The following is a 20,035-nucleotide window of genomic DNA, read 5'->3' on the forward strand; positions in this document are numbered from 1 at the left end:
TTGTCTCCCTTTAGATTATTCTGAGAGTGAATTTTTTTTGAAACTTGAGTCCGATTGTGTCAGTCTTTTGCTCAAAACCCTATAATCGTTCTCCATTTCAGTCTGACAAAAAAACAGTCTTTACAATGACCTTCACTCTCCACCTGTTCCAAACATCTTATTTCTCCCTCCTCCCTTCTTCCCTTCCCCCACTATACTCCTCCTCTGTGACCTGCTTTGGTTATCATCCACATTCTGCTTGAAAGTAAAAGTGTTATTCACTCAGTTGCGTCCAACTCTTTGCGACCCCATGGACTGTAGCCCGCAAGGCTTCTCTGTCCATGGAATTCTCTAGCCAAGAATACTGGAGCGGGTTGCCATTTCCTTCTCCAGCGGATCTTCTCAACCCAGAGATGGAACTCACGTCTCCTGCATCTCCAGTGTTGGCAGACAGATTCTTTACCTGTAAACCACCATTTTTTCTTCAATTAAGGAAAAAAAAATTGACTGGTGCAGCAATTTCTGAGTATCAGTTATTTCCAATGACTCTATTATTAGAAGTAGGCTACCATACCACTGCAGCCGCAGTTCCCACCATGGCCAGCTCCAAGTTAAGCTCCAGCAATCAACAAGTTGGAGGCACTTGCCCTTGTGCACTTTCTGTTGAGAAGACCCAACAGAGGGGGAAGCCCAGTCCCTTCCCAGTCCACCTGCCTTCTCCCTTTAAAGATTTATATGAAGGATTGGTTTATTACTGAAAAATAAGAAATGACCTGAGGATCCAGCAGCTAAAACTCCGAGCCCCCAATGCAGCAGGCCTGGATCCCTAGTCAGAAAACTAGATCCCACACACTGCAATGAAGATCGAAGAACCTACATGCTGCAGCTAAGACCTGGTGCAGTCAAATAAATAAATAAACCAACATTTTTAAACAAAAAAAGAAGAAATGAACTGTACAAAGGAATTTCTTGGCCAGAAAAATAAATAAAGAACTGAAAAACTACATCTCCTGCATTTTGGGTAGATTCTTTACCACTGAGCCACCAGGGAAGCCAAAAATGTCTGGACATTACAGCATATCCTCAATGGGAAGCAAGCCAAATTACCACCAGTTTATAGCCACTAGGCTATCAGTTATTTGGTTAATTGAAACCTGATGTTATCCAACCTGTATTAAAGATTTAAAAAAAAAAATTATTGATATTATTTTGTTTATTCTTTCAATAAAAAGAATACTGGGGTTTCCCCAGTGGCTCAGTGGTAAAGAATCTGCCTGTTAATGCAGGAGACATGGTTTTGACCCCTGATCCGGGACGATCCCACATACTTCATAGCAACTAAGCCCACTTGCCACAACTACTGAGCCTGTGCTCTAGAACCCGGGAGCTGCAATTACTGAAGCCCAATCACCCTGGAAACTGTGCTCCACAACAAGAGAAGCCACCACATGAGAAGCTGGTGCACTACAACTAGAGAACACTCCCGCTCACTGCAACAAGACAAAAGTCCACACAGCAGCGAAGACCCAGCACAGCCAAAAATAAATAAATGTCAGAGCTTAAAAAAATTGCCTATGATGAACACCTATGATGTCTTACATGTTCCCTGCCCGTGGAATATGGTAATGAACAAATTAGTTAATTCTCTGTCCTCATAGAGCTTATAGTCTAATGGAGATGGTGAAGTTGTTCTTCACCACCTGAAGTTGGTGGGAAAGCTTCCCAAGTTGTTCTGGGAAAGCTTGACACATTCCCTACAATTTGGTGATAATTTATACAGACAATTTGTACTTTCTGAAAGCAAGAGGCTGATGGAGCTGTATATACCAGCCAGAGAAAGTGCTGCATGATGTAGTGTGCCTGGAAAGAAAAAGAGGGAGAAGAAGACCCCTGGTTTCCTTGACTTCACATGAAGGAACTCAAGAGTGTAAACAAGAACAAAGGAGCTACCTGGCCGCTCAGACAGCTTCCAAGGGAGGGAATTTCTTACCCTGAACTATGGGTGTAAAATTATAAATGGGGAATTTATTTCTCCGAGGCAGTACTAGGTGGTAGGACAAAAACTGAAACATGCCTCCAAGAAAATGAGCCCAAACTGCACACTACACCACTAGCAGGCAGAGGAACCAAAATAAGCCTCAGCCAATGCTCCCTCACCAGGAATCATGGGCCAAAAGCATAGCATGAGTTCTCTCCTCTCTGTGCCCTGAAACAGAGAGACCAAATGCAGAAGCTGAAAGGAGGGGGATATTTTGAAGAGGGAAGTTATTCAAAGAGCAGAACAGAGACTTCCCTGGTGATCCAGTGGCTAAGGTTCTGCCCTCCCAATGCAGGGGGCCCAGGTTGGACCCCTGTGCAGGGAACTAGATCTCACATGCTGCAACTAGATCCTGAATGCTATGAAAATCAAAGATCTCGAGGGCCACAACTAAGACCTGTTACAACCAAATATGTGTGTGTGTGTGTGTGTGTGTGAGTGTGTGTTAGTTGCTCATTCATGTCTGATTCTTTGTGATCCCATGTAATTTAACCCACCAGGCTCCTCTGTTCATGGATTTCTCTGGGCAAGAAAACTGGAATGGGTTGCTATTTCCTTATCCAGGGGATCTTCTCGATCCAGGGAGCAAACCTGGTCTCCCACCGTGTGGGCAGATTCTTTACCATCTGAGCCACCAGGGAAGCTATATGTATATAAATATATATATTTTAAAAACAAAGGGCAGAATACATTCTCCTTTCTTGGCTGCAGACTCCTCAGGCCATGGCCCATGCCTGTGGCTCAGCAGGTTACAAGATCCATTGGAGAAAGAGGAAAATAAACGTAAGATATATAAAATCAGCTTTAAAATGGGTTAGATAAGTTTCACAACTTGCCTAGTGAAAGTGACCTGAAAACCAAAGGATCTGCCAAGATATTAAAATATTTGCTACTCAGCAGAAAAGAGAATTTTGACACAGCACAGTACAGGGCATTGTTTGGAAATAATGAAGTCATATCATAGTCCACACACGCTCTGAGTTGACTGCTCTGTCACCTGGTTGGCAAGTTAATAGTGACTCAAGTTATTCTATGTAAATGCACAATACCTCTCTCCATTTACAAAAAGATAGTCTGAACAAGCTACTAGCAAACACCTCAAAATTCTGATGGGTTAAACAAGTTTTTGTGTTGATTGGTGAGTGCGTGTGTGCTAAGTTGCTTCAGTCCTGTCCAACTCTGTGTGACCCTGGACTGTTGCCTGCCAGGCTCCTCTGTCCATGGGATTTTCCAGGTGTTGATTTGAGGACCTATTTATTTCTATGAGAAAATATATATTCTGAACAACTTAAACATTACCTTATTATTTTTTAAAGCTAATGTTTTGGAGGCATAAACAGTTATAAATGGGTAACTCCTTACATCTGTGCTAACTTGTGATGGTCATTTCCACTCTCCTTAAAAACTCTGAACTATTAATGTTAAATAGTAGTTATTATAAAAGTTCTTTATTTTCAAATGATAAAATTAACAAGGAAATTGATAGTAGGTACACTAAAACTGAAACATCTATAAATAACATTAATACAATCATTCATAAAAATTTAAATAACATACATACATTTATAAAATTTGAAAACTACAAATGCAATAGAAATTAATTATATCATAATTCTAATCTTTGTAGAATACCTCTGTTGACAAAATGCTCTTTAAATAAATAAAATAAAATAGTTTTGACACTTAATTTCCATTTAGATCTTTTAAGATGAATTCTATTTGGGAATTATTCACATCTTACAAAGATAAATTAACAGAAGAATATCAATTTTGTCACCTCAAAAGGGAGAAAATTTCCAAAATCTCATTCTACAAAATTCATGAAAAATCATATTTGATATAGGAAGACGGTTTCACGGTTATTCAAGAATGTGAATAAGAAAGGATTAAAGAAAAATGAAGTAGTCAAAAATATCTTATTCTCTCCCTTATCACTCCATAAGGAAGAGGAAGTGTTTGTCTCAGAAGAAAAAATTGCAGTATGACTGTCACAAGAGTCATGTTTCACCTGCTCTATTGAGTAATTAATGTTCCTATATTGTCATGTCCTTGTGTTACATTTTAACAATAAGGCTTTTACATTAAATTACAGTGAAAATAATTGACAAGACAAAATTTCAGGTTTATTTATTTATTGCTGCAGATATTTGGATTTTATTTTTTAAATGTTAATGATAAAGGGTTGTAAGTTCAACATTATAAAGTCAGGTATACATTATAATGAAATGAACTACAAGAATTAGCAATATGCACAGTTCAGTTCAGTTTGATTCAGTTGCTCAGTCGTGTCCAGCTCTTTGCAACCCCATGGACTGCAGCACACCAGACTTCCCTGTCCATCACAAGCTCCCAGAGTTTACTCAAACTCATGTCCATTGAGTCGGTGATGCCATCCAACCATCTCATCCTCTGTCATCCCCTTCTCCTCCCGCCCTCAATCTTTCCCAGCATCAGGGTCTTTTCAAATGAGTCAGTTCTTCACATCAGGTGGCCAGAATATTGGTGTTTCAGCTTCAACATCAGTCCTTCCAATAAATATTCAAGACTGATTTGCAATATGCACAATATGACTTATTCTTTGATCCTGATCTTCAGAATTCATATTATGTTTATTGATTTATATCTTACAGTTTTTCTATTTGAATACAGTTTAAAACAGGCTTGCCTAATGGTTCAGCTGGTAAAGAATCCGCAATGCCAGAAACCTGGGTTCAATCCCTGGGTTGGGAAGATCCCCTGGAGAAGGGAACAGCTACCTACTCCAGTATTCTGGCCTGGAGAATTCCACAGACTGTATAGTCCATGGGGTCACAAAGAATCGGACACAACTGAGTGACTTTCCCTCTCACTTTTCACAGTTAAAAGCAAAGCTATAATAAAAAGCACTATGTTTGGTGTTTTAAAATATTGATTTATTTATTTGACTGTGTGAGGTCTTAGCTGCAGCCCATGGGCTTAGTTGCCCCACAGCATGTGGAATCTTACTTCCACCACCAGGGATCAAACCTGTGTCTCCTGCACTGGAAAGCAGATTCTCAACCACCGGACGATCAGGGAAGTTCCCAGCACCAGGTTTTATAATCGGGATGAGCTTTCTCAATAGGCAGAGGGAAGGAATGTAACTGATTCATCTTTTACTTTCTTAAATGTGTATAAGATAATCACTTTATATTGACATGTTTCAATATTAAAATCAGCATTATGAACTATGCATTGTAATCCCTAATTTTCATAGTAGATAGTCAAGATTTAAATATCTATAAGAATTGCATTGATATAGATTTATGGTACTCCAGTTCAGTTCAGTTCAGTCACTCAGTCGTGTCTGACTCTTTGCAACCCCATGGACTGCAGCATGCCAGATTTCCCTGTCCAGCACCAACTCCCGGAGCTTACTCAAATTCATGTCCATCAAGTTGGTGACACCATCCAACCATCTCGTCTTCATAATCAGTCCTGAATATTCATTGGAAGGACTGATGCTGAAGCTGAAACTCCAATACTTTGGCCACCTGCTGTGAAGAACTGACTCACTGGAAAAGACCCTGATGCTGGGAAAGATTGAAGGCAGGAGGAGAAGGGGATGACAAGATGAGATGGTACTCCAAATAAACATCAAATTTGGGTTGCAGGCTAAGAGAGCTTATGTCATACTGCTTATGTCAGCTTCAGGAAAATATGGTAGATTTCCTAAATCTAGCCCCTGCTCATCACAACTAGAGAAAGCCCATCCTCAGCAACAAAGACCCAGTGCAGCCAAAAATAAATAAATATTTTTTTTAATCTCTCAAAGTATGTAAAAAAAAAATCATCAACAGTGATTGGCTTTAGAAGTATGGACTAAGGATAGATAGAAGTCTTTCACTTGTCACATTTTTCTCATATTATTGAACATAAAAATACTATTTTTATAACTTGGAGAAAAGTGGTAAAACAAAGGGGATAAAATCATATTCATATTTTAGTTGATGAAAACAGAACTATTAATCATTAATATACAGCTAATTGTATATTCATTAAATTATTAACATAACTGTTGATTCATATTGATTCCTGCTGATTGATAATAATAAATAATGGGCTGTAGTTAGTGTGATTCACTACTTAACAATTCATATAACTCATCCACTAGACAATTTCTCTGTCTAGTGGTTCAAAGCCATTTGTTGATAGCATACATTAAAAATGTGTATGTTTATAAAATAAATGTGTAAAAGTTGTAAGCATTCTGTAGTCTATATAATTGTTAAATGGAAAATGTGGAGGGAATTGACCAATACATTCAAACAATAAAAAGTCCCTTTGAGAATAGGGATATTTTCTAACACATGGGAAGTCTGTGAGTCATTGGGTGTGGGGATTACCAGGTTTTGTACATATATATATAAAACAAATGTGAATTTAAATCAACTGAGATCAGTTAATCTTATCCTTAAGTAACAGAACATGACTATATCCAACTAATCTTCCAGAAACACACTGTATTGCAACATCTAATTGAAATTATTTCTTCTAACATTCAAAGTCATTTTTCCCATTGAGAGAAATAGGCTATAATATTAATACCAAAAAAAACTCACAAGTAATTTAGAACAGTAGAATTAAACTTCCTACTGAGCCTCCTCCAGAACCTCAGAAGCTATGTTATGATGTGAGAAATTGAGATGAGTTTCAAAGTGCATAGTCATACTACACGAGGCTGTTCATCTGAGTTGAACCTGTAAAATAGCCTAGTGGCTATCACTTGATAAAGGGCATATGTAATCCAAAGTAATAGACTGTTTAAGAGCTTCAAAGGAAAGAGGAAGAAAAAGCATAAAAGGTGAAAAAAATTCACATGGCTAAGGTATAAATACATACACTATGAAATTCACATGGCTAAGGTATAAATCAGAGAAGGCAATGGCAACCCACTCCAGTACTCTTGCCTGGAAAATCCCATGGATGGAGGGGCCTGGTGGGCTGCAGTCCATGGGGTCGCTAGGAGTCGGACACGACTGAGTGACTTCACTTTCACTTTTCACTTTCATGCATTGAAGAAGGAAATGGCAACCCACTCCAGTGTTCTTGCCTGGAGAATCCCAGGGATGGAGGAGCCTGGTGGGCTGCCGTCTACGGGGTCGCACAGAGTCGGACACGACTGAAGTGACTTAGCAACAGCAGCAGCAGCAAGGTATAAATACATATACTACATGCCCAGCTCTGTGTCAAATGTGTCTCCTTTTCAGTTCAGTCCTGTCCGACTCTTTGCAACCCATAGAATGTAGCCTGCCAGGCTCCTCCACCCATGGGATTTTCCAGGCAAGAATACTGGAGTGGGTTGCCATTTCCTTCTCCAGGGGATCTTCTGAACCAGGAATCGAACCCAGGTCTCCCTCACTGAAGGCAGACTCTTTAACATCTGAGCCACCAGGGAAGCCCTCTTTTCAGTTAACAAATGTGCAATAGTAAAGAAGCAGAAACATTACTTTGCCAACAAAAGTCCGTCTAGTCAAGACTATGGTTTATCCAGCTGTCATGTATGGATGTGAGAGTTGGACTGTGAAGAAGGCTGAGCGCCAAAGAATTGATGCTTTTGAACTGTGGTGTTGGAGAAGACTCCTGAGAGTCCCTTGGACTGCAAGGAGATCCAGCCAGTCCATTCTAAAGGAGATCAGCCCTGGGTGTTCTTTGAAAGGAATGATGCTAAAGCTGAAACTCCAGTACTTTGGCCACCTGATGCGAAGAGTTGACTCATTGGAAAAGACTCTGATGCTGGGAGGGATTGGGGGCAGGAGGAGAAGGGGACGACAGAGGATGAGATGGCTGGATGGCATCACCGACTCGATGGATGTGAGTTTGAGTGAACTCCGGGAGTTGATGATGCACAGGGAGGCCTGGCGTGCTGCGATTCATGGGGTTGCAAAGAGTCGGACACAACTGAGCAACTGAACTGAACTGAACTGAAAGATCAAAGTGGTTTGAAAGTGCACAGGTGAGCCCCACAGATGTCAAGGAAAGATTTAAGGATAAGTGAGGTCTGGAAGAAAGCACAGCAATTTATCCACCAAAATATTAATAAAACAATAATTTTTAAATCCATCATATCCCCACAAGTTCTGTCTGTTTTGTTGATGCTTAAAATGTCTTCATTTCCCCATTTCATTGTTTCCTGGAGTGAGGAGACTGACTGTTGCCCAGTAAACTCCTTTGTCCTCCTTATGCAACAAAGGAAATCTTGACATAAACACACAGCCACAGAACAAGTTAATTTTCTTATGTCTTACGGTTGAGCTTCCTAAAACACAGATCAAGTATTTCTCCTTCATTTTCTTTGGCTCTTATCAACAAAGCACTCTTGGACTCAGAAACTAAGGACAGAGACAGGGAGGAGGAGAGGAGGAGGAAGAAAGAGACAGTGAGGAGGAGAGGTAAGGAAGAAAGAGAAAAGAGAAAGAATGAATTCATCCACATCGCCAGCATCACAAAGCACAGGTAAGATTTGCAACTATTCCTTTTCCTTCAGTCTTCCCTGGTGGCTCAGTAGTAAAGAATCTGCCTGCCAATGCAAGGGTCACAGGAGACATGGGTTAGATCTCAGGGTTGGGAAGACTGGAGGAGGAAATGGCAACCCACTCCAGTATTCTTGCCTGGAAAATCCCATGGAGAGAGGAGCCTGGTGGGCTATGGTCCATGGGGTCACAAAGAGTAGGAGACGATTGAGCATGCATGCACTTTTCTTTCATAGATTTTTCATGGAAGAGGAGATAAACATTCTGGGGACAGGACAATAAATTTAGGGATGAGTGAGGTCTGGAAGAAAGTGGAGAAATTTTGTCCATCAAAATAAAACAATATTTTTAAAGTCCTTCATATCTCTCCAAGGTCAGTTTGTTTTGTTGATACTTAAAATGTCATCATTTCTCCATTTTGTTGTCTCCTAGAGTGAGGAGACTGACTTGTTGCCCAGTAAATGCCAGTAGAGTAAGAGAGGAGAGACAGAGAGAGAGAGTGAAAGAGGGGATGGTTAGAAGGCTAGATGTTCTTCTGGAAAGATTGCAGGAGATTGAGTTCAGGGAGAGCTACCAGACTACTACCTTTTCCATGGTTCATTGTGTCCCACTGGGCAAGTCTCTGCTGCTGCTGCTAAGTCACTGTAGTCAGTCGTGTCCGACACTGTGCAACCCCATAGACGGCAGCCCACCAGGCTCCCCCGTCCCCAGGATTCTCCAGGCAAGAACACTGGAGTGGGTGCAAGTCTCTGCAAGTCTCTGGAATTCACTCTCTGTGTGTGTAAATATGTGTGCCTGGAAGGAGGAGGAGGGGAACTATGCGGTCATCAAAGTTTCATCAGATTGATTTACAAAGCACCTGGAAAAGGAGACCCTGAAAGGAGGAGAGCAGTAGAGAGACAAGAAAAACTGGAAAGAGTGAGGAGGAGAAAGGGAGAGGGAAAGAGGGAAAATCTGGGAGAGTTGGAAAGAAAAAAAATTGCACATCTGTCTGAGTCCTTGATTCAGACTCTTAAAAATAGCCATGAGCTCCTTCAGTGCTTCTCAAAGTGTGGTTCCCAGGCCAACAGCATTCTCAGCTCCTGGAAATTCGCAGATTCCATACCAGCTCTACTGAATTTTTAATTCTGGAGGTGAGACCCCCATGATCTGTGTTTTAGCCAACCCTTCCAATGATTTTGATGCTTTCTGAAGTGTAAGAATTACTCAGTATAGGTAATAAAAATGGAAGGAAGTAAACAGGGTCAAATATAAATTTCTTTTATCTCTTTCGTAGCTTTTTAGGGAAGATTGACCACATGTATGTCTTTCCTTCTACAGAGAGAAGATGCTTCTCTTCCCAGCTGTTCTCATGGGCCATTGCTGGCACCTCCATCCTGCTCCTGAGTGCCTGTTTTATCACCAGATGTGTTGGTGAGTTATGAAGGTCACATTCAAGCTGCCTGGTGAACATTAGGAGTGAATTCTTCCTTGTTGACTGTGGGTTCTCTTCTCCCACAAAGGGTATTTCCATTTTCCTGGTGACTCAGATGGTAAAGAATCCGCCTGCGATGCAGATGTGGGTACTATCCCTGGGTGAGGAAGATCCCCGGAGAGGGAACTGGCAACCCACTCCAGTATTCTTGCCTGGGAAATCCCATGGACAGAGGAGCCTGGCAGGTTACAGACCATGGGGTTGCAAAGAGTCGGACACGACTGAGTGACTAATGCTTTCCCCCATATTTATCTCCAGGTTACTCCTCAAGCCAGAAACCCCAACCAGCATAAAACTGGTACTAAGTTTCAGTGACCTGTGAAACATTCTTCATGGTACACACTTTTTATTTCCTTAGTGGCCCTGAGTCCAACCTCTCTGTAATCTTGTCTTTAGTGTAAACCTCTCTGAGATCCTAGCCAGAGGCACAGGAAGTCACTTCTTGGAAAGAAGGGTTAGAAGGTTCAACTTGGCAAAAGAGAGAGTCTTAGGCATTTTGTATTGTTTTTGTGGGGCCTTCCCTGGTGGCTCAGTGGTAAAGAATCTGCTGGCAATTCAGGAGACGTGGGTTGGATCCCTGCATCAGGAAGACCTTCTGGAGAAGGGAATGGCTATCCACTCCAGTATTCTTGCCTGAAGAATCCCATGGACAGAGGAACCTGGCAGGCCACAGTCCATGGGGTTGCAAAAAGCTGGACATGACTTAGCAACTAAACAACAGCAACAAGAGAGAGTCCAAACTCATTTATTATATATATATATTTAACTCACTGTTGAGTTTATTTTTCCAGATTATGCACACACTACTAGGAATACACCCTGGTAAAATATCCAAGCTGCTAAATTGAATTTGGCAATTTATATGATCAGTGGCCATTCCAATAATTCATTCATTTAACATCACTGAAACCAATCTTCTGCATTATCATCATCATGTTACTAACAAAGTTCATTCAATAAATAGATAATTCATTTTCATCTTAGGCTAGGACTTATTGCTTAGGACTTACCAAGCATATTGTACCATTAGTAAAACAGCTATATTGAGATACATAATTCCTACAGGTAAATTCATATGAGTGTCTTTCTTTGGTAAGAAACTGGCTGAGAAGAATATTTTGTTTGTGGAATCAAGGAAAACATTAGCATTTCAAAAATATTTGTCTTTTAAAATGCATTCTACTGTGTAGGTGAGGAAAAAAGTTTTCTTCTACTCTACTGTCTCAGCTAGGGCTTTGTTACAAGAAAAAAAAAACATACAAATGTATTTAATGTGAGTTTTACATGACATCACATCTGTTTTTTTTGGGTCTTTGAACCTGAAATAAAGTACATTTATCCTCTTAAATCAGGAAAAGCATGAAATGTGAATTCTCTCTTCTTTGACTAAGCAAACCTCAGTTCCTATCCATGCTGAAGTAAAAGTAGATAGTAAGGAAATATCATAACTACTGGTACTTTTATAACTATAAAAAAATTTAATGTATTTGTAAAAAATTTTAATTGGAGGATAATTGCTTTATAATGTTATATTGGTTTCTGCCATATAATAATGTGAATCAGCCATAAATATACATATGTCCCCTCCCTGTTGATCCTCCCTCCCACCCCATCCCACCCCTCTAGATTATCACGGAGCACTGAGTTGAACTCCCTGCATCATACAGCAAATTCCCACTAGCAAACTATTTTATGTATGGTAATGTATCTTTTCTCGATTCGTCCCACCCTCTCTCCTGGACTGTGCCCTCAAGCCTGTTCTCTGTGTCTGCGTCTCTATTCCTGCCCTGCAAATAGGTTCATCAGTGTCAGATAAAATGCACTTGTATTAAGGGTAATGAATATTAGCTGTGCCTCTTTCCCTTACAGTGACATATAGCATCTTTCAACTATGTGATGAGAAAAAGCTCCAGCCACCTGGGGATTCCATGGAACTCTCCTGCTATAATGATGGATCAGGTATGTGTGCTGTGCTTAGTCGCTCAGTCAAGTCTGACTCTTTGTGACCCTATGTAGTCCACCAGGCTTTTCTGCCCATGGGGATTCTCCAGAATACTGGTGTGGGTTTCCATGCCCTCCTTCAGGGGATCTTCCCAACACAGAGATCAAAGCCAGATCTCCCACACTGTAGGTGGATTATTTACCATCTGAGCCCCCAGGGAAGCCCAATGGGTCAGGTATAATAGACCTCAAACTTGAACATCTAAATTTACATAGCAACATTTTCTGGCTTTAGATTGATTTGGGGATAAGTAAAATAGTCAAGTTGGGTCCTGTTTTTCAAAAGCAAAATGCAAAATCTTGCCTGTACTGTCAGAGAATAATGAGAAGTTGGTAAGAGGACAATAATAAAACTTTGGAAGTGCAATTTGTGTTCAAGCAGGAAACTTTGGGGACGTTATAGCAAACCTTTAGAATAAATGTGAGGCGTCTGGCTGAAGAGTCAATCTAGAAGGTGAAGGTGTTATTCCCAGAAGTGTACTTTTTATTTTCATCCATCACCTGCTTCCAAAATGAAGTGAAGGAGGAAAAAAATGTAGGAAGGAAATTTGAAAATATCTCAGAAGTATGCTCCCTATACTCTTCCATATTGTCCTGGTCCAAGTCTTAGCAAAATGCTACTTGACAATAGAAAGTGACTTCCTTCTCTGAGCTATAATTTCCTCACCATTAAATCAAGAGGGATTGGACTATTTATTTTTAATAAACTTCATAGGTTGAAATTCTATAGTTCTAAGAACTGTAGGACAACTAGTTTGGAGATTCTGTTGAGGGTACATTGTTTGGAAAACGTGAGAGACAGTTGCTTAGTGGTCACTCAGATAAAATACATAATTTTTCTCTGAACTTGGAAGTCTATGAACATGTCAATAGCATAACTAAGGAAGATTGTATGTATCAGGGGTTCCCAATCTCTTTGGGGATAAGTAAAGTAATTGAGTTGAGTCCTGTTTTTCAAAAGTAAAATGCAAAATCTTGCCTGTCAGAGAATAATGAGAATTTGGTAAGAGGACAAGAATAAAACTTTAGAAGTGCAATTAGCATTCAAACAGGTAACTTTGGGGATGTTACAGAAAACCCTTAGAATAAATGTGTACCAATCCAAAGACTGATACCTCCTGTCAGATCAACAGCGGCATTAGATTAGAAATAAAGTGTACAATATAAATGTAATGCACTTGAATCATCCTGAAACCAGCTCCCCCACCTGGTCCATGAAAAAATGGTCTTCCACAAAACCTGTCCCTGGTGCCATAAGGTTGGAGACCGCTTTTATACGGCTGTGTTATTATTTATTGGCACTGACATCTAGAAAGTAAGGATTAAGTCTTGAAAGACAAGAACATTGCTGTTTGTGTTTGTTGACTGAGGAATTCCCTAAAGTCTTGGATGGTAAGATATGGAGCATGAACAAGGGGTTCCAAGGCTTCTGACTCAAAGTGAAGAACTTATCAACTCAGAGGAAGGTTTCTATTATCTTACCTGGTTCATGTGGGACTCTCACAGAAACTTCTCTCCTTCCAGGTTCAGTCAAGAATTGCTGTCCACTGAACTGGTTCCATTTTCAATCCAGCTGCTACTTATTTTCTGCTGACACCATGTCCTGGACAGCAAGTCTAAAAAACTGCTCGAGCATGGGCGCTCACCTGGTGGTTATCAACACGCAGGAGGAGCAGGTAGTTGAGTACAGCACCCTCCAGTGTAGTGAAACATCCTTCACAGGACCCACCTCCCTTTACCCCATACATGCTTGTGTATAGTATTTGACCCGCAATTTCCATGTGTCACATGAATTTACTGAAATACATGCTGTTCTTACCTTTTCTGTAAGTCATTACCAACTTTATTTTCTTTACTAGAAGAAACTAGAATAAAAAGAAATTTTCATGTTTAATTCCTTTATTAGTAAGGCAGGAAAAAAAAGAGGATTGGGAGTTCATGTTATTTATTATTTAGTAATCTGTAATTATTATTACCTAAAAGATGATGCTATGAAAGTGCTGCATTCAATATGCCAGCAAATTTGGAAAACTCGGCAGTGGCCACAGAACTGGAAAAGGTCAGTTTTCATTTCAGTCCCCAAAAAAGGCAGTGCCAAAGAATGCTCAAACTGCTGCACAATTGCACTCATCTCACACGCATGGCTCAGTTGGTAAAGAATCCACCTGCAGTGAAGGAGACCCCAGTTCAATTCCTCGGTTGGGAAGATCCGCTGGAGAAGGGATGGGCTACACTCTCCAGCATACTTGGGCTTCCCTTGTGACCCAGCTGGTAAAGAATCCACCTGCAATGCAGGAAACCTGGGTTCAATCCCTAGGTTGGGAAGATCCCCTGGAGAAGGAAAAGGCTACACACTCCAGTATTCTGGCCTGGAGAATTCCATGGACTGTATTGTCCATGGGGTCGCAAAGAGTCGGACACAACTGAGCTACTTTCACTTTCATTTTCATTTTCAAAAGATGATACTGTGAAAGTGCTGCACTCAATATGCCAGCAAATTTGGAAAGCTCAGCAGTGGCCACAGCACTGGAAAAGGTCAGTTTTCATTCCAATCCCAAAGAAAGGCAACACCAAAGAATGCTCAAACTACTGCACAATTGCACTCATCTCACACACTAGTAAAGTAATGCTCAAAATTTTCCAAGCCAGGCTTCAACAATACGTAAACTGTGAACTTCCAGATGTTCAAGCTGGATTTAGAAAAGGCAGAGGAACCAGAGATCAAATTGCCAACACCCACTGGATCATTGAAAAAGCAAGAGAGTTCCAGGAAAACATCTATTTCTGCTTTATTGACTATGCCAAAGCCTTTGACTGTATGGATCACAATAAACTGTGGAAAATTCTGAAAGAGATGGGAATACCAGACCACCTGACCTGCCCCTTGAGAAACTTATATGCAGGTCAGGAAGCAACAGTTAGAACTGGACATGGAACAACAGACTGGTTCCAAATAGGGAAAAGAGTACATCAAGGCTGTATATTGTTACCCTGCTTATTTAACTTATATGCAGAGTACATCATAAGAAACGCTGCGCTGGATGAAGCACAGGTTGGAGTGAAAATTGCCAGGAGAAATATCAATAACTTCATATATGCAGATGACACCACCCTTATGGCAGAAAGGGAAGAAGAACTAGAGTCTCCTGATGAAAAGGAAAGAGGAGAGTGAAAAACTTGGCTTAAAGCTCAACATTCAGAAAACTAAGACCATGGCATCTGGTCCCATCACTTCGTGGCAAATAAATGGGGAAACAGTGGAAACAATGGCAAACTTTATTTTAGGGGGGCTCCAAAATCACTGCGATGGTGACTGCAGCCATGAATTTAAAGATGCTTACTCCTTGGAAAGAAAGTTATGACCAACTTAGACAGCACATTAAAAAGCAGAGACGTTACTTTGCCAACAAAGGTCCATCCAGTCAAATCTATGGTTTTTCTAATAGTCATGTATGGATGTGAGAGTTGGACTATAAAGAAAGCTGAGTGCCAAAGAATTGATGCTTTTGAACTGTGGTGTTGGAGAAGACTCTTGAGAGTCCCTTGGACTGCAAGGAGATCCAACCAGTCCATCATAAAGGAGATCAGTCCTGGGTGTTCATTGGTAGGACTGATGTTGAAGCTGAAACTCCATTATTTTGGCCACCTAATGCAAAGAGCTGACTAATTTGAAAAGACCCTGATGCTGGGAAAGATTGAGGGCAGGAGGAGAAGGGGATGACAGAGGGTGAGCTGTTTGGATGGCATCACCGACTCAATGGACATGAGTTTGAGTAAACTCCGGGAGTTGGTGATGGACAAGGAGACCTGGCGTGCTGCAGTCCACGGGGTCACAAAAAGTCAGACACAACTGAGCAACTGAACTGAACTGAATTATTACTTTATTTATTCATTTTTAGTTTATATTTCATATATTTTACTTTAGTCTTATTCTTATTTTATTTTATTTATTATTTTTATTGAAGCATAATTGCTTTACAATGTTCTGTTAGTTTCTGCTGTACAACCAGGTGAATCAGCTGTATGTATACATGTATCCCGTCCCTCTTGAACCTCCCTCCCACCCCACGTTCCACCCCTCTAGGTCATCACAGAGCACTGAGCTGAGCTCCCTGTGCTATATAGCAGCTTCCCACTAGCTATTTATTTTACACATGATAGGGTACATATGGGGACCTCATTTTAGAATGACCAGTGTTTTTAGAAACATGTGAAAGAAGGTAAGCAGAAATTGTCCATTATATTTAAGCTATGATTTATAATGTTTTGTGCTACCCATAACTGTAGATAAACTTTGCATGAGTTATTGTGAACCACCTTCTCTGTCAAAAGTTCCTTTTCACTGGCGTAATTTTATGTTATCTATGCTTTGCCAAAATAAATCCTCTATAATCTTATCATTTCAGGCCCATTTTTCTATCATCTCCAGTCCAAATCCTACTTCTCTCTTAATAACAATTACCTTCAATGTTTGTTTGGAATTGGAATAACTGATCTCATTTGCTGTGTGTATCTCCCATAGGAATTCCTTTACCACACAAAACCTAGAAAGAAAGAGTTTTATATTGGAATGACGGACCAGGTGTCTGAGGGTCAGTGGCAATGGGTAGATGGTACACCTCTCACAAAGTCTCTGAGGTAATTTCCTTCTTGTAGTAGAACTATTTGTTGTTGTTTAGTTGCTCAGTTGTGTCCAACTTTTTTGAGACCCCATGGGCTGTAGCCTGCCAGGCTCCTCTGTTCATGGGATTTTCCAAGCAAGAATACTGGAGCAAGTTGCCATTTCCTTCTTCAGGAGATCTTCCTGACCCAGGGATCGAACCTGTATCTCCTTCATTGGCAGGTGGAGCCACCTGGGAAGCCCAGTAGAACTATAACGCTAGCCCAAATTGTAAAGTTAGACCACTGTTGAGGAGAGTCCTCAGAACCTCCTTCTGGTCCAAGAGGTATATTCATGTCCATTCTTGGTGATATTAAATGCAAACATAAAAAGAGCTGATATATAAGACAGAAAAGAGAAGTATAAGGATCTGCTGCCTCCATCTCCTAGAATTACCTCAGAAATAAAGGGGAAATAATAGATGAAATGAGAAGAGGCTTAAAACAGAACACTAGTTCATGGGAAATGCAAGGGAGACAAAGAGTGGAATTTGAAGTCTTGTGCCACCAAACTGTAGTCAATGAGACAAAAACAATGATTTAAGAAAGACAACAGATTCTTTTCTTAGAGCTTTGAATTTAAAAAAATTAATTATTTTTGGTTACACTGGGTCTTCATTGCTTTGTGAGGGCTTTCTCTAGTTGCGGGGGCTACTCTTCATTCCAGTGCATGGACTTCTCATAGTGGTGGCTTCTTTTGTTGAGGAGAACAGGCTCCAGAGCACATGGACTTGGGTAGCTGTGGCCCACAGGCTGAGAAGTTGCAGCTCTTGAGCTCTAGAGAGCTTGGGCTCAATAGTTGTGGTACACAGGCTTAACTGCTCCGTGGCATGTAGGATCTTCCCAGATCATGGACTGGACCTGGGTGTCCTGCATTGGTAAATGAATTCTTATCCACCGTGCCACAAGGGAAGTCTGAGACAACAGATTCCTATGGACTAAAAGTAGGATGGACTAAAAGTAGGATGTTCTGACCCTTTAAAACATTGTTTTCTGGCCCCAGTGAAGTATGCACCTCAGTGAATACAAACTCTATAGGATAAGGGGAGATAAACACGATGTGAGCTATGTGTGTGAAGGAAACAAATCCATCAGGATATCCCTCTTTCCCCTAACATCTCCATTTTGGATCTAAAGCCATAAGCGACCACAGCAGAATAGAAAGTCAGAAACATCCAGTTTAACTTCACTATTCACAAACTCTATGACTTAGAGAAATGGTTTAGCTCTTCTGAGATTCTTTTGCTTCGTCAGCAAAGTGGGGATTATAATACCTGTCTTGTAAAATTGTTGCAAAGTCAAACACGAATGTATTTTGCCTAGTTTATAGGGCTTCCCAGGTGGCGCTAATGGTAAAGAACCAACTTGCCCAATGCAGGAGAGGTAAGAGATGTAGCTTCAGTCCCTGGGTTGGGAAGATAACCCTGCAGCAGGAAATGGCAACCCACTCCAGTATTCTTGCCTGGAGAATCCCATGGACAGAGAAGCCTGGTGGGCTACATACAGTCCATAAGGTCACAAAGAGTCAGACATGAGTAAAGCAACTTAGCATGCATGCATAGGTCACCTTGCCTCATGTAAATCTCCCCTTTTGCTCTCTTTCAGCTTCTGGGATGCAGGGGAGCCCAACAACCTGGTTATCGTGGAGGACTGCGCCACCATAAGGGACTCCTCAAATCCAAGGCAAAACTGGAATGATGTGCCCTGTTTCTTCAATATGTTTCGGGTTTGCGAAATGCCAGAAAGAAAGATTTGAGAAAAGAAAAATCTTCAAGACACGAGGCACAACCCTAAAATGCAAAAATGGGAAAGAACAAATGATAATCATAACCACACAACTCTAATGTGAGAAAAGCATGCACTGCACTTTTTTAGGACTTCATAAATGTTTGTTGCTTTCATATAAATAAAAATAAGTCATTTTGAAGGTTATAATTCATGGTTATCGACTAAAGTGCATTTTTGTCTACATCAGTCTTGGGATTTCTCAGAATTTACCAAGCTTATCTAGCAATGCTGCGAAAAGGGCTATTCCTTTCTCCTTTGGGTACAAATGCTTCATTTATGAGTATTTATGTGAAAATACAGGGACACAGACAAGCACCAAATCCAGCAAAGAAGAGAATTTTGGAAAACGTCTTAAACAGTTCAAATTCAGGCTCTGTGTCATGTCTTCTTTCTAGTTCCTGAAAAATCTGTCTTCTTGATTTCATTCTTTTTTTTACCCCTTACCCAAGCATATTGCTTCATTGTGTTCTCCTCTATAATGAGTAGGAAACTTTTCAAGTCACAAACTTATTCCTGATTAAAAGACTGGTGTGGACTTTCCAGCCAAAGGCATTTACTTCACCTACTTATTAATAGAAAGGCCATGCTAACCTTCAGCTCCAAAGAGACTATCATCCAGGGACTTCCTTGCTGGTCCAGTGGCTGGGACTTCACCTTCCAATGCAGAGGATGCATGTTCAATCCCTGGTCAGGGAGCGGGAATCCCATATGCCTCATGGCCTACCAACCAAGACATGAAAAGCAGGAGCAGTATAAATTATTCTAATTGAACAGTCAATTTCACACTTTCCTGTCTCAAGCCTGTCCATTTATTGCATAATAATCTATCAGTGGTCTTCCCTGGTAGCTCAGCTGCTAAAGAATCTACCAGAAAGAGACCCCAGTTCCATTCCTGGGTCGGGAAGTTCCCTGGAGAAAGGATAGGCCACCCACTCCAGTATTCTTAGGCTTCCCTGGTAGCTCAGATGGTAAAGAATCCACCTGCAAATGCAGGAGATGTAGGTTCAGTCTCTGGGTTGGGAAGATCCCCTGGAGGAGGGCATGGCAACCCACTCCAGTATTCTTGCCAGGTCAGAGGGGCCTGGTGGGCCACAGTCCATGGGGTCATAAAGAGTCACACACGACTGAACAACTAAGCACAGCACAGTTTAATACTGATACTGTTATTCAAGAATATGTAAATAACACAGCAGCTTTTATAAACATGTTTCTTGCACACAGCAGCATAATCGACCCTCAAAATCATACATTGGAATTAATGTATAATCATTGAATGGGAAAATTCAACTGAATAAATGAATATAATATATTAGCTTTCTTTACAAATGTTTATTTCTCATAGGCATGACAATCTGTGTTTTTGAAATCAATATGCCTTTAAAACAAAAGTCATTCAACCTGAAAGTAATTCAATAAATATATCTTCAACTTTCTAATTTCTTTTTTCATATCACAAACATCAAATGAGGAAACATTTTAAAATATGTGGAAATGTTTTTGTTCATTGCTTTTATACTTTAGATGGCTATAATAATTTTAAATTTTATTTTGATATTGAAAGACACATAAAAATATTAATGCATATATTTCACTATTTACAATTTA

The 20,035-nt window shown here is 40.5% G+C and overlaps 1 protein-coding gene across 2 annotated transcripts; it reads left to right on the plus strand.

The window, feature by feature from the left end:
* Positions 1–8,158: 8,158 nt before the first annotated feature.
* On the plus strand, positions 8,159–18,577 carry CLEC4E (C-type lectin domain family 4 member E). 2 transcript variants are annotated; one of them, XM_006067718.4, is made up of 6 exons: positions 8,172–8,491; positions 9,829–9,921; positions 11,852–11,941; positions 13,508–13,659; positions 16,506–16,621; positions 18,248–18,577. In XM_006067718.4, the coding sequence occupies exons 1-6, from the start codon at positions 8,455–8,457 to the stop codon at positions 18,396–18,398; spliced, it is 639 nt and encodes a 212-aa protein (XP_006067780.3). In that variant the 5' UTR covers positions 8,172–8,454; the 3' UTR covers positions 18,399–18,577. The 2 variants fall into 2 exon arrangements, with proteins under 2 accessions (XP_044796971.1, XP_006067780.3); XM_044941036.2 differs by lacking the exon at positions 11,852–11,941 and having other exon boundaries at positions 8,159–8,491.
* The last annotated feature ends 1,458 nt before the right edge of the window (positions 18,578–20,035 follow it).

This window comes from Bubalus bubalis, chromosome 4, assembly GCF_019923935.1.
Source record: "Bubalus bubalis isolate 160015118507 breed Murrah chromosome 4, NDDB_SH_1, whole genome shotgun sequence".
NCBI classification, from domain to species: Eukaryota; Metazoa; Chordata; class Mammalia; order Artiodactyla; family Bovidae; genus Bubalus; species Bubalus bubalis.